Here is a 13,431-nt window from a genome sequence, read left to right as displayed (position 1 = left end):
TTACTCACCTCCGCCCTACACAGAGGTTTCTCAAGAACTCGAAACACGAAAGACACAGGCCTGCTTTACCTAATACCACCCTGTGGGTGCATGGCGGCCTTTCTCAGCTGAGACACTCGGATAAAGAGGTTAAAGCAAGGAGTAACGGCCAAGGCTCAGAGCAGGGAGCAAATACTGCATGGGCATCCAGACTGGAGGACAAACATAGATTGGAATAAAGGCCAGAAAGGCTGGGCCGTTACCCTTGAGCCTGAGCTTCTTGCTCTCACTCCCATTTTATAACAAGATTATCATCGTTAATGCCACTCCTGCACTCAGCTGTGGATGAGATATTGATTCCCAAAGGGATTAGTTATCTTTCTAGGTGACCCCACTGCCTCTACAATACCAGCTTCCCAGCCATTAACATAGTATATCGATGCATTCATGCTTATTTTTTTTCCAGTAAAGTTTTATTGTTTCTCCATGTGGATTTTGTTCATCTTTTCTTCTATTTAGCCCAGGGTGTTTCATGTGTTTATTGTTACCCAAAGTAGCAATATTTTAAAAGTGATACTTTCTAGTTGATTTCTGGTGATTCTGGAAATATAAACTATGTTTAGTTAGATCCTCTTATCCAGACTTCCTGTTAAATCCTTCTAGTAGGCTGTGTTATGGAACTGTGCCCTTTGGGCATGGCATAGTCGTGGTCATATTGAAATCAGAAGAGCTGTGATCACTCTCATGGGACCCTCACAGGGTTGGACAGTAACATTCTCTCATGGAAAGGCAGAAGGGCTCACAACAGGCATGAAACACCTAGGCACAGAGGTCCATGAGTCCCCATTCCCAGGAGTTGATGATGGGGCGTTGTCTCTTCATCAGTTCTGTGATCACGCTCCTGTAAGCAACCCTAAATAGTTTTTACTCGCTAGAACTGGGACAGAACTGCTTCTTTGGCTAGCGGTTGCCCTCTCTATTCAGGATGAATAGAATCAGACTCCTTGGGAAAATCCATGCAATACTTGATGCCGGAGCAGGGACACCACAGAACTGTGGGTCGGTTTCAAATGTACAGTGGTATCACCTCTGCTACTGAGACAAGAATTATAACCAAAGATTCTCCATCTGACGGTGATGTGTCCTTGGGGGTATTTCTAGGTTGGTTGTCTATGCTGTATGAAGTGGAATGCCTTTTAGTGAATTTTTTTCAGGTGCTGTGGTGATGACTTGGTAGATAAAGTGCTTGCAGCACAAACATGGGGCCTGAATCCAAACCCCAGAATTTCCTTCTTTCTTGTCCTGTTGCAATCACAAGGCAGAGGCAGCTTCCTCGGTGAGGGCAGGATTGGATCACAGCCTGTCTGTACAAAGGCATTCTGGTATTCCTGTCTGTGCGGGACATCCCTAGTGGAACCGTCAACTCAATCACACACTGTCAGTTCCTAAGAAGGCGCTTTCAACACCGACTCCCAGCCCCTTGATCTACTTCTGTTTCTTCTGCCCAAGTCTACTATGAATTCGGGTGAAGAGGAGCCCATGATTAGAGAGAGGGTAGGCCGAGCAGATTGGGTGCCCTCTTGTCGGGTAATCTATCAGACCCGGTTGAAACATCCTGGGAGAAGGCAGGCTTGACCTTCTCCAGGGTTCACTCCTTCCTCCAGCCCCTGCAACTCCAGAACATTTCATTTCTTGGGTGTCCAGAGGCACAGGGCCACCCCTATAGGAGGGTGCAGGTACAGGCATGCAGGCATATAGGTATACCTATAGGCTTTGGTAGTGGTGGCTCACACAGAGATGGTCCCATCCTACCTGTGACATGGGGCAGTGGAACTATGGGAAAACTGAGAAGGCTTCATGGAGCCTTGTGTGAGAAACATATCTTTGTGCACTTGATAATCTCCCCCATCCCTGATGACAGGAACCCCCAGAGTAGACTGCAGGAGAATTTGCCTCAGTCCTGCCTGTTCCTGGCTCCAGCGAGGGACAAGTGGCTCATAGTCTCCGTACACACTTTTAAAAAGGCTTATCCTGGGGCTGGAGAGATGGCTCAGAGGTTAAGAGCATTGCCTGCTCTTCCAAAGGTCCTGAGTTCAAGTCCCAGCAACCACACGGTGGCTCACAACTCCTCTGTAATGAGGTCTGGTGCCCTCTTCTGGCCTGCAGGCATACACACAGACAGAATATTGTATACAAAATAAACAAATAAATATTTTTTAAAAAGGCTTATCCTGTTGATGCCAGAGTTTTTGCAGGACAGTGGTATATGGGAAGTATGGGCCAGTGGAAAGGAGCCTCTGGTCCCTACTCGCCTGACTTGGTTCTTATACCCTGCTGCAAGTGAGCACTGTTCTGATTCACTCCCTGCCCCCAGCCAGAGCCCACCCATCCTCCACTCAGAGGCTTTGTTTTGGGATTCTTCCTCCAACCTGCCACCCCTAAGTCACTCTGCAAAGAACTCAACGTTCTTAGTCTGCTGCTTTAATGAAGAACAGAGAGAATTCCACACACAAATCCTTGATGCCCCCACCCAGGCCTCCGTCCTCCATGACTTTCCACTCCTGTGGTCAGGGTGAGCTCAGCTTCCACCCCGTGGACCACTCTCTCTGGAGCTCCATCCAGAGTGATTCCACTCAATACCACACCTGGCACCCTTCTTCTACTTCCCCATCGACTTTGGCCCTTCTGGTCACATCTCACCAGAAGCCCTCTTGTTTCTGTCTCACAGAGGAACATTCACTGTCATTCTGGACTGGCTCCTCAGGCCAGTGTGGGCATCAGGAGTAAAGCTTCAGAGAGCTGACATCCACCTCATGGCTGTGGGGTGGGGCAAGGCTAGGATTCCAGGTCAAGTGGGGCTAGGAGTTGTATTCTGTAAGACACTGAATATGTCAGAAGATCCTGAAGGTGCAGTGTCCCTTCCCACACCTGTCCCATTGTGAAGACTCTGCAATTCTGGGTATGATGGGATGACCCAGTGCCACCAAAGCGTTTTCTTATTGGCATGCATTATTTGCTTTGCTGAAAGGAGCCCATCTATCAGAGACTTGGTGTCCTCTTTTAAATACCTCTGTCTGACACAGGTGCAAAGGCATTTGCAGAGCAAGTATCTTAAATTCCATCCCGAGGCATGTGCCAGGCCACAAGGGGACAATTAGCTGGGTAGTATGTGCCCATAAAGTAGTCAATATCTCATTTGACAAATGGGCAAATCAAACCCCAGGAGGTTCTGTGATGGCCGGCTTAAATACATGGTAGAATACTCATAGAGGCAGGGAGGAATCCGAGTCTCGTGGTATACCAGCTGAGTCATCTAGAGGAGACAGGCCCTTTCTGTTCCCATGCCCACGTGGTCCCCTGCCAGGGCAGCCATTATTACCTGTCACAATGAGGGTGGCTGTGCTGACAGCCTGACCCAGTGGGTTCTCGGCCACAGCCTTGTACTCGCCACTGTCCTTAAGGGACACACTGGGGATAACAAGGGAGCACACACCCAGCATGTCAGTACTGTACAGCGCAGGGTTTCTGTCCAAGCTTTGGTTGTTCCTGAACCAGGTGACATGGGGCCGCGGCGAGCCCTGCACGGCACAGGTCATGTGGCATTCACAACCCTGGGGCAGCAGGTGAGCCCGCAGACCCACCAGGAAGCGGGGCTTCTGGCTCAGGTTGGGTTCCCGGTATGTTGGAGCCTTCACTGTGAACTTCTCTGTGGTGAATTCGGGACAGAAGGAAGGATGGTTAAAGAGCAAGGAAGGCCTGACTGAGACCCAGAGAGTCCACTGTCTGCCGAAGGCCCATAAGCTGAGCCTTCCCGCATCTCATCTGTACAAACCGACACTCTTTTTATCCGTTTCCTAAAGTTATGTTTTGATTTTTAACATTATTAAAATCTTTTAAATTTATTGTGTACAAATCAGAACATACATATAGATGACTGGAACCAACATTTTGGTATAGAATGTTCCAGTTATTTTTGTATTTTAGAGAGGTGAAATAATACAGCTAGCTTTGTAATCTTATTTTTGTAGTGACCTCTTTAAAGATTATAAAATAATTTTTAAAACACACTTTGTTTTTAGAGAAATATCAACTTCTATTTTTAACTTATTGTTCACATTTTCTTTTCGAGAATTTACCCATAGGTCTCTAGACATTCCAATACCCAACTGATTGAGGTGGGGCCCATCCTGATCCATTGCAGTGGGCATCTGTACAAGTAGGCATTGGGCAGGAGGGGGGTACACCACTACCTATCTAACTAGACTGAAAAGTCCTAGTTCCACACAACCAACTACCCTAAGCATAGAGGCAGACGCTAAGCACCTTCCTTTTGGAGGGATCCTTACCTCTCTGCCTGGGGATATACCAGGGTTGGCTGGTGTCTGAAGGTTTGCTGGCCCCCAGCTCATTCTTGGCTAGCACCCGGAAGTGGTACTCATGGCCAGGGAGGACGCCCAGGAGGGTGAAGCGGTTGGTGTGGACACGGTTGGCCACCTCACACCAGGATCCGTGAGCCGAGGAGCGCATCAGCACTGTATAGTACAAGGGGATGTCCTGAGCCTCATCCGGAGAGGGTTCCCATTGGACCGTCACTGTCCCCGGCACATTCTCCTGCAGGGAGATGGGTCCTGGTGTCTGTGGGCATGCTGCCAGAGAGAAAGACAGACAGACAGACAGAGACAGACAGAGACAGAGAAGTTATGCTTCAGAGGAGCCACAGAAATTCTGCTAAGTCTTCTACAGGCCCCCAAGTTTTCTGGGGGTTCCTGCAGAATGCAGGGTTGCCAGGCAGGCGAGAGGCCAGAGGGAGCTAAGTCTGGGTATACAATTTTCTCTATAGGGTGGAAAATCTCCCCCAAAGAATAATCTTTTTTTTTCCTTTGAGGCAGGGTTTCACTCACTGTAACCCAGGCTATCCTTAACTCTGGATTCTACCTCAGTTTCCCAAGTCTGAGACTATAGGTACTCACCACCACAGATGACTCCCAAAGAATACTTATTATAATACTTATTAGCTCACATTTTCTCTTTTCTTTTTTTCTTTTTCTTTCTTTCTTTCTTTCTTTCTTTTTTTTTTTTTTTTTTGATAAAATGAGAGGCTATTCAGGGCTGGGGAATGAGAGTCACTCCAGGATGGGACAACCTTAACTGGCACAAGGGTCATGGGCCGTTCTTCCCATGGGGTCCTTCAGTGATGCAGTGGTGGGACCCTCATTCACTCTTGGAATCCAAAAGAAGAGCAGGGGAGAAGCAAGGATGTCATGTCCCCACGTCTATAGTTAAGAACAAGGATTTCTAGGACTCTCCTCCTGCCCTGCTTGTGTGCCTTCGACACATCCGGTCAGCCGTGTGGTCACTTTGCATGCTCAGGACAATGTCCTGTGCCCAGGTCAGCTGCAGCCTTGGTGAGAGTCCACAGCTGAGCTGTCCTCACCTGACACATTGATGGAGAAGCTGTAGGCGGCCTCCTTCCCCTGTAGGTTTCTGAGCATCACAGTGTATTGGCCACGGTCTGAGAGGCTAGCTGCAGGAATCAGAAGTTGGGTAAGGCCTTCCTTCACGGTGGTCACATTTCTTTTGGGCAAGGGTAAGCCATCCTTCAGCCAGGTCACCTCAGGCATGGGGGCAGCCTAAGAAACATGAGGAAAGACACGTTGAGAAGGGAAAGTTTCTTTTTCTTTTCTAAAGTGTCTGTTCAAATAAATTGTTTAGTTAGCATATAAAATAATGAGTTTCGTTGTGGCATTTTATTGTATGTATATATATATATATATATATATATATATATATATATATATCACTGTACCTTCCTGATATCAGACTCTTCCTGCTTTCATATCATGTGCATTCTCTCTCTCTCTCTCTCTCTCTCTCTCTCTCTCTCTCTCTCTCACACACACACACACACACACACACAGACACACGAGAGAGAGAGAGAGAGAGAGAGAGAGAGAGAGAGAGAGAGAGAGAAAGAGAGAGATATCTTATTTTCTTTCTTCCCTCAAGGCCACTAGCCTCGCTTGCTCCCTGTCCTTTGGGATTCCTTCCTCCCCATCATTGTTCTTTATGGAGGAACTCTTGTAAAACCCAAAGCAGGTAAGCTGGGCCTAATGAAGAAGGTCAGGAAGAGGATTCTAGTCAGGAGGGATGTGCCCGAGTACTTGGAGGTGGACAAGTACCTGGTTAGGAATCGGTTATTGGGGAGGTGGTGAAGTGTGGGGTTAGCCGGTAGGTGTGTGGGATGATGGGATAGGAAGGGAAGCTTAGCCCGGAGACGCAGTGACACTGTGCCGAGCCTCAGTCCCACACACATGTAGACATCTAGATTTCACTCCGAGTGTGCTGCCATGTTAGATGTTCCCGGGACAGTACGGCAGCTCTGGATTCACATAGGATACAGGGTGGAAACGAGAGGAGACTAACTGGGAATGGGTCCTCCCTCCCTGGTGCCCGAGCAAGCTAGGGGATGAGTTGGAAATTCCTGCAAGCAAGAGGAAGGCTGCAGAAAGTAGATGATGCAGGCTCGCCTAGAACTGTGACAATGGTCAAGGTGAGGAGAAGGGCAGGTTTAGGGAAGGAGCTGACGTGACATTGCCCTTGAGCTTAACTAAGAGAGAGACCCTCATCGTCACAAGGGTCACGATCAAGGCTTCCGGTGGGAAAACATTAAGAGGAATGATACCGTATACCAGAGGCAGCACGGTGGGCCTTCGTTAGGTATTGTGGGAACATTAGGAGAGACGGTTCGTGAAAGCAGGAGACTCAGCCAGTAAGTCCCCCAGGGTCAGCATGAGGAGGCAACGCTCTAGAGAAACCCTCTCCAGGAGATGCTCTGCGTTTCTGTCTTTGGGGGCTGAGCTTGCTTCTCCTTCCCCCTTGAGATCTGTGTACTCAGAGCAAGAGCTATTGGCTTTGTCTGAAGGGCCACACTGTAGGGAGACCTGGCCTGATTTCCCCAAGGTGTATATCTGATCTCAGAGGGATCAGATCCTAAGTGTCCGGCCTGTGACCTAACAGTGACCATTCTCAGTCGGGGCGTACCTCCAGCTGCAGGATGAATGGCGATCCTATCAGCTGCCTGCGGAGCCCCTGCTTTGGGCACTCAGGGAACACTGATTTACCCATGGGAGTGTTCCGAGGGTTCAGGCCGTGCCTTAGCACCACACGGAAAGCACAGAGAACAGGCCCGGGTTACTGCTATCACTGTCTCAGCCTTTTGGTCAGCTCAGTGGGGAGATAAAACAGCTCCACACTGTTTGAGAGATGAGGAAATTTAAACACCGAGGGGTAAGATATTGTCCAGAGTTAAACTAGTGACGGATGATGACACGGGACCGTCTGTTTTTAACTACTACACTAGTTACTGTACGTACAGACAGGTGCTGTTGATATTGGCTTAGGATCATGTGCATAAGAATAAATTCTAAAGACAAAAATGGTTATGCACCCTATTGGGCTCCCGCAGGCTCCAGACCAAGATGAATGATGGGGAGGGGAGGGGTGCACTAATGTGGAGGTGCAGTATCAGAAGCTACCACTAGAGGGGAGTGTATCCTGTACAGGAAAGTAGAATGGCGTCCAAGAAGCTGATGCCAGCTGTGGCTTCAAGAACCGTCTTCCTTCCTACCCACTTCACACTGGGCCTGACTTCCGACACAAGCCCAAGACTGTGTGTGACTAGGGCTAAAGGACAATGAGGAAGAAAGGTATCCCCAAGACTGTCTAGTTTTCTGGTCCTTCTGGGGCCCCCACTCCCCCCTCCCCGCCACACACCCTTCCAGTTATACTCACTTCAAAGGAGACAGGAACTCGAATGCTGTCCCCAGCCCTGACCATCAGTGTATCCTTCGTACTTGAGTCCATGAGGAACTTGGGACAGACTAGAACAAACAAAATGTTGTCACCTCTCTCCACAATGGCTTCCAGTTCAGGACACCCAGCGTGTAGATAGAAGGCTGAGCCAGTGTGAGGGCCAGATGGAGAGGGCTTGGCGGGGTGCATGGGGAAGAAACACCAGGAGCTGACGGGGCAGTCTTTTGAGAGGGTCAGAAGTAGAGACGAGACTGCCACCAGGGTTAGTCTGCAGGTAATCTGGAGCAAGGATCCCGGGGACAGCCACACTGTTGTCTGAGAGACCATTAGCCTGGGTCAGAGAGTGACCTTCCTGGTCACATCAAGTCAGGAACAGAGCCAGGACAAGAGGCTAAGATCCTGGACTCGGAAGCTCTGAGCTTTCCATTGCAATTGCCTTCTTATTGCTCTGTGACAGCTAGGGTGAGTTGGTACAGCTCACAAAGACAGAGAGAGGATTTACTTCCAGCAATTAAGGCCCAAAGGGAAACACAATCAACTCGCAAAAACAGGGAGCTTGGGCATGTGCCACCTCTAAGTAGCGCCCATGCCTCGGAGCCACTTGCTTTCCATTCTAGCCCTGCGTCATAACAATGGTGATGTCTTGGGCAAAGCATCTTGGACCTTTGTTTCCATCTCTGAAAATTAGGGATCAAAAATATTAATCATGTCGGGCGGGGCTATAGTGAGAAAGCAGTCCTAAGAGGGGTGCCCCCGGTGCAAGGCTCAGTGCCATCCCTCTGTTAAGAAGGCAGCTGATGGCGCACAGCAGTGCCTCTCAAGAAGGGTCAATAGCACTCAGGGTAGAGAAGGAGGAGACACTCACCAGCAGCAGGCATGGCATGAACCAATGAGTCCAGGCAAGTGGCTTGCCCGTGGCCCCCATCATTAACTGCGGTCACCCGCAGTAAGTAACCTTCGTGGGGCCGTAGCCCCTTGACTGTAAAGGTGGTGCCTGGCACAGTGCCCACATGGCATGGCCTCCACTGAAGGTTGTCTGAGCCACACAACTCCACGATAAACCCCTGGGCTTCATCATCATCCTGGGTGTCTGGTCTCGTCCAGCTCAGGGTGATGCTGGTGTTAGATGTGTCTGTAACCCGGAGATCCCGAACAGGCCCTGGAGGTCCTGGTCAAGTACCGTGGACATTTCAGGAATGTGTCAGCTCCCCCTGAGGAGTCTTCCTGCCAGGGGCTTGGGATTTCTCTTACTTAGGGGCTTCTGCAGAACCTCCCTAGAACTGGCATTGTACCCCAGCTCTGCATGTGAGTCCCTAGCTAATTCCTCTGCTCACCCACCAACTTGCCAACCCCTAACTATCCTGGAAAGCTGGTATTTTAGTTGATAATATTTTGTGCTCCATTGTTTCTGGGGACTGGAGTTCTATGTCTCTATGCTAAGTTGTAACTCTTAGATGGGAACAACACCAGCACGGATTTCTTGTTCTTCATTTGTTAAATGGGAACAGCAGCGGCTCTGCCTACCCATGGGGACCCTGGGACAAGCATAAGACATGGCATGTGTGTGGTTTGAATAGAACACTGTGGGTGGTGTTCTGGCGGTCCAGGCTGGCTGTACATTAAATTCTCTGTGAGATACCAGTCCCAGCGTCTACCTATTTAGTCTGGGTACAGCAGAGGCACCAGGATTGGTAAGGAAGCCCTGGTATTTCTAAGCATGTGGTGATGTTTAAAACTACTGGTCTAGGGGAGAGCTTCTCAGTCTTGACTATGTACTCAAATCATTGGGGGACTTCATTAAAAACACAGATCTAATTTGGGAGTTCTGAGGTGAAGCTTAAGATATTCATTTCTTCCTTCTTTTCTTTCTTTCTTTCTTTCTTTCTTTCTTTCTTTCTTTCTTTCTCCTTCTTTCTCTCTCTCTCTTTTTCTCTCTCTCTCCTTCCTTCCTTCCTTCCTTCTTTCCTTCCTTTTTACCTGTCTGAATATGTATGCATATGTATGTATGTTTGTATGTATCTGTCTGTCTGTCTATCTAAATTGTGTGTCAGCTATTCAGCTCCTTAGTACGAGGCTTGCAGGTGTGCATCACTACATATGGCCTGAGATCCTACAACAATGATCCCAAGTGACATTTCCCATCTATAGCCTTTGCTCATAGTCGGTCTGGAAGATACAGCCAACTGCTGTGGCTGCTGCAGACACTGAACACCTGCTTCCTCCATTCCCCACCACCAGTGAGAGAGCCAGTGATCAGTGGTGAAACAGGATAGATCTGGTCCATTTGCAAGGAAAGGCACATGGGCTAGCTCACCTCCCCATCCCTTGTAAGCTTATAGAATATTCTACGGTTATTGGAGTTGTGCCAAGAGTCAGTCACTCAACTGATTCCACAAGTGCCTCCACTGTGTTATTGCCTTGATGGCTTGACCAGCAGGCTTCTATGAGGTGCACAGCTAAACCTTCTAAACTTTGTGCCTTGGAGCACAGCTTTTAATAGGGGTTTCATGAGAAGTATTCTCTACTTGAAGCTGAAGGGGTTGAGTCAAGGTGCTTTTCTTGTGGGGATGGATGTGTGAGAGGTTGGCCTCATACCTGTCTTTAATGTCAGACCCTTTGGTATTTCTGTTGTCCAGAGAATGTTTCTTGACATCTCTGATGCTACTGAGACCACAGATAGGTGAAAGCTGGTCTAGGCTGTCTGTCCACCGAAGACAGAGACTGGGATGGGGGCTCCTAGCTCTTGGAACAATGCTTGCCACCTTACAAGGGATGAACAGCATGAATTCGGTAGAAAAACTGAAGCTTCCTGCCACCCGTTCCCCAGGCATGGGTGATACCTTTGGGCTAACATGGAGACTGACCTTCCCAGAGGCCACACAGCAGATACTATGATCTTGGGAAGTTCTCATGCCTGGCCTCTGGACCCGTCTGATTTCAGTTTAGACCCTTTAAGATACATCTCATCCTGGTGGCCTTTCAACCCTGACTCCCAGCCCTCTTGACTGTCTCCCTCTGGACTGCCTCTGACCTATGAATTTCTGTCTCAGATTCAGAGCTATCCCTTGCACACCCCTCCCCCACGTCCTGGATCGGTTTCTTACTTACTCATAGGATCTCGAGCAAACACAGCATCCGATGGAGGTCCAGGCTCTCCGGGGCCTGAGGGAGCCACAGCCCTAACCCGGAACTCATACTGGCAGCCCTGCCGCAGATCCAACACAGTACACCTCCTTTCTGTGGAGACCACACCTCATTTTAGTCTCCCATGGTGGGGATCAGGAAATGGAGCCATAGCTCAGCACCTCCAAATGCAGAAGAGGATCAAGCATGGGGTCTAAGACAACCCTCCTGCATCGCATTGCCCCAGCCGGGTGTGCCAGAGCTGCTTCCAAGGTGAACAGAGCAGTGGTCAGGGTGTTTTCATCCGGTCCTGTCTGTCCCTGCCACAGCCTTGCTGGGTGATCTTTGACGTCATTTTGTTGTTTCTGATTCATGCTGCTTCAGACTTGTAATACATAAATACTAAATGGTGCCCTAGAGATGTGAAGACATGCACCCCAAGGGGCTTTAACTCCTACATGGCAGGGACATTGCAGGACTCCTGACAATCTATTCCCAGCCTGGTCTTGGTACACACAGAGCACAGCCACGCACAGGGTTCTGGAAATGTCCTTCACACCTATCCCATCCTAAGTCTTTTCCAGGATCTTCCTTCTCTCAGAAAGCAGCTAGTCTCTAGGATGCTAACTACAGGGTCAGGGTACATCCATCTTTGTTATCAGTGAGGAAGCTGAGCTCTGCAGAGCAAGTGGGCTGCCCGTGGCCAAGGCCTGAAGTGAAGGGGCCAGGGAGGACAACTTCACCTTGGATTCCAGTCTGAGACTTCTACCCCAGAGGACCTCAAGCTCAGCTCTGTTGAGAGACTTTTCTGGATGATCCTCTGGGGTTTGAGGGTGGGATGTTCAGTAACATCCTTGGCCTCTTCATACAAGTTGTCAGAACTATGTACTCTCCACCCAACTGTGACTATCATAGCTCTAGCCATTGCTAAATGTCCCCTCTGAAGACAAAACCACCCTAGCTGAAAAGCAACTACGTTAAACTGATCTGCACCAGCAATGCAGAGGGATCCCGTCTGGAACCAGGAGGGGCTTTAAGGCAACTTGGGGTCGGTGAGAAGCTGCCCTCAGGTCAACTCACCAGCCACAGGCTGCTCGTTCACAGCCATCCAGGTGTTGCTCCCCTTCTTGCGTTTCTCAATCAGGTAGCCCAAGATGTGGGCACTGCCAGGGCCCTGTGGTGCCACCCATGCTAGAGTGATGCTCTGGCTGGAGGCCGACAAGATGTCTGGAGCAGACGGGGGCCCTGGGACAGCTGAAGGCAGAGGGTGCCAATGAGCAGAGATTGAGGCAAGCACCAGCCCATGGAAGGTGGTAGTGCTGGAGAAGGCATGGGGAGTCTGGTGGCACTGCCACACTCCAGGTGTTCCAGTGCTGAGCCAGCTTTCCCTAAGACACCATTCTGGCTGCTCTGGGACAGAGATGATGAAACAGAGCATGCTCTCTGGCCTTGGAGTCTAGAACCACTTATGAGATTCCTAACCGCACCCACTGATAGCTTGTTTCAGTACTGGGGCATGTGATAGAGATGTTGGTCAATATACAGTCCTAGGGGGCAGGGATGGTTGTGTGCCTCAATTTGAAAGAGCCCTAAAAGGCTACTAGATTCCCAAAATGAGCTGTAGTAAAGAGTATCCACTGTGCTCTATGAAGGTCTCAAGCCCTCCCGCCCCCAAGCACAACTGGCAACCCCTCTGCCTGTACTCTGGGCACAATAGAGAGGGCAAGGGAGTCCTCTGTCCAAGTGCCACCTGGTCTCTCACCCTCAGGAGCCACCAACACCTCCTCAGACTCCAGGGCATCCCCGGCTCCCTCTGACGTCACAGTCCGTACACGGAAGGCATACTTCCTGCCCTGCTCCACGCTGGTGTCGGTGAAGCTTGTACTGTCCGGTGGGGTTTCGCCCACCTTCAGCCAAGTGCTCCTTCCAGCCTGCCGCTTCTCCACCACGTAGTGTTGTATGGCCTGCCCCCCGTCATCTCTTGGGGGCCGCCAGCGGAGACAGACGCCTGCTCTGTGGCAATCCTGTACCTCCAGGGGTCCCTGTGGGGGCTGAGGCTTGTCTGAGGACCCGTGGAGAGGAAGAGAAGGAAAAAGGAGTCAGAAAAACTGAGGGGGCATGTTACTAACCCCTCCTCGGTGGATAAGTCTGCAAAGGGGTGGACTCTCCAGAGATGTGCATGGTTTCTGACACAGCCAGAGGCAGAGGTGAGGAGCCAGCTCATGAGGAGGTTCCAAATGTCTCACGGTGTCCCTGGTCTCTACTTCCCCAGTACTGCCCTAGGAGATACCATGGAACCTCCAACCTGTACGCAGCCCCATTCAGTGAGCAGCACAGGCTCTTGCTCAGCATTCTGCTACAGGCAATCCGGCTTTACTGGTACAAGTTGGAGGCCACTATTCCACTGATCATCTTCCCCAGAATTTGGAATGTGAGAGCTCACAGAGGCTCAACAAGGTGCTCCACCAACCTGACACTGGCTTATCTAAACTCTTCTTCCTGGGCCATCTGGGGACA

The 13,431-nt window shown here is 49.9% G+C and overlaps 1 protein-coding gene across 1 annotated transcript in view; it reads right to left on the bottom strand.

The window, feature by feature from the left end:
* Positions 1 to 2,489: 2,489 nt before the first annotated feature.
* Igfn1 (immunoglobulin like and fibronectin type III domain containing 1) overlaps positions 2,490 to 13,431 on the bottom strand; it is a 31,827-nt gene continuing 20,885 nt past the window's right edge. Inside the window, exons 17-25 of the mRNA XM_087906653.1 lie at positions 12,677 to 12,976; positions 11,995 to 12,168; positions 10,900 to 11,028; positions 8,657 to 8,959; positions 7,771 to 7,859; positions 5,414 to 5,609; positions 4,326 to 4,625; positions 3,359 to 3,685; positions 2,490 to 2,851 (exon numbers count right to left, since the gene is read on the bottom strand). Coding sequence (XP_087762779.1) covers positions 2,838 to 2,851; positions 3,359 to 3,685; positions 4,326 to 4,625; positions 5,414 to 5,609; positions 7,771 to 7,859; positions 8,657 to 8,959; positions 10,900 to 11,028; positions 11,995 to 12,168; positions 12,677 to 12,976 — 1,832 coding nt within the window. The 3' untranslated portion in view covers positions 2,490 to 2,837. The remainder of the gene's footprint in view (positions 2,852 to 3,358; positions 3,686 to 4,325; positions 4,626 to 5,413; positions 5,610 to 7,770; positions 7,860 to 8,656; positions 8,960 to 10,899; positions 11,029 to 11,994; positions 12,169 to 12,676; positions 12,977 to 13,431) is intronic.

Source organism: Myodes glareolus, chromosome 5 (genome assembly GCF_982192425.1).
Source record: "Myodes glareolus chromosome 5, mMyoGla1.1, whole genome shotgun sequence".
NCBI classification, from domain to species: domain Eukaryota; kingdom Metazoa; phylum Chordata; class Mammalia; order Rodentia; family Cricetidae; genus Myodes; species Myodes glareolus.
Note: the sequence above shows the minus strand (reverse complement) of the source record. Positions and strands in the feature narration are given on the sequence as shown.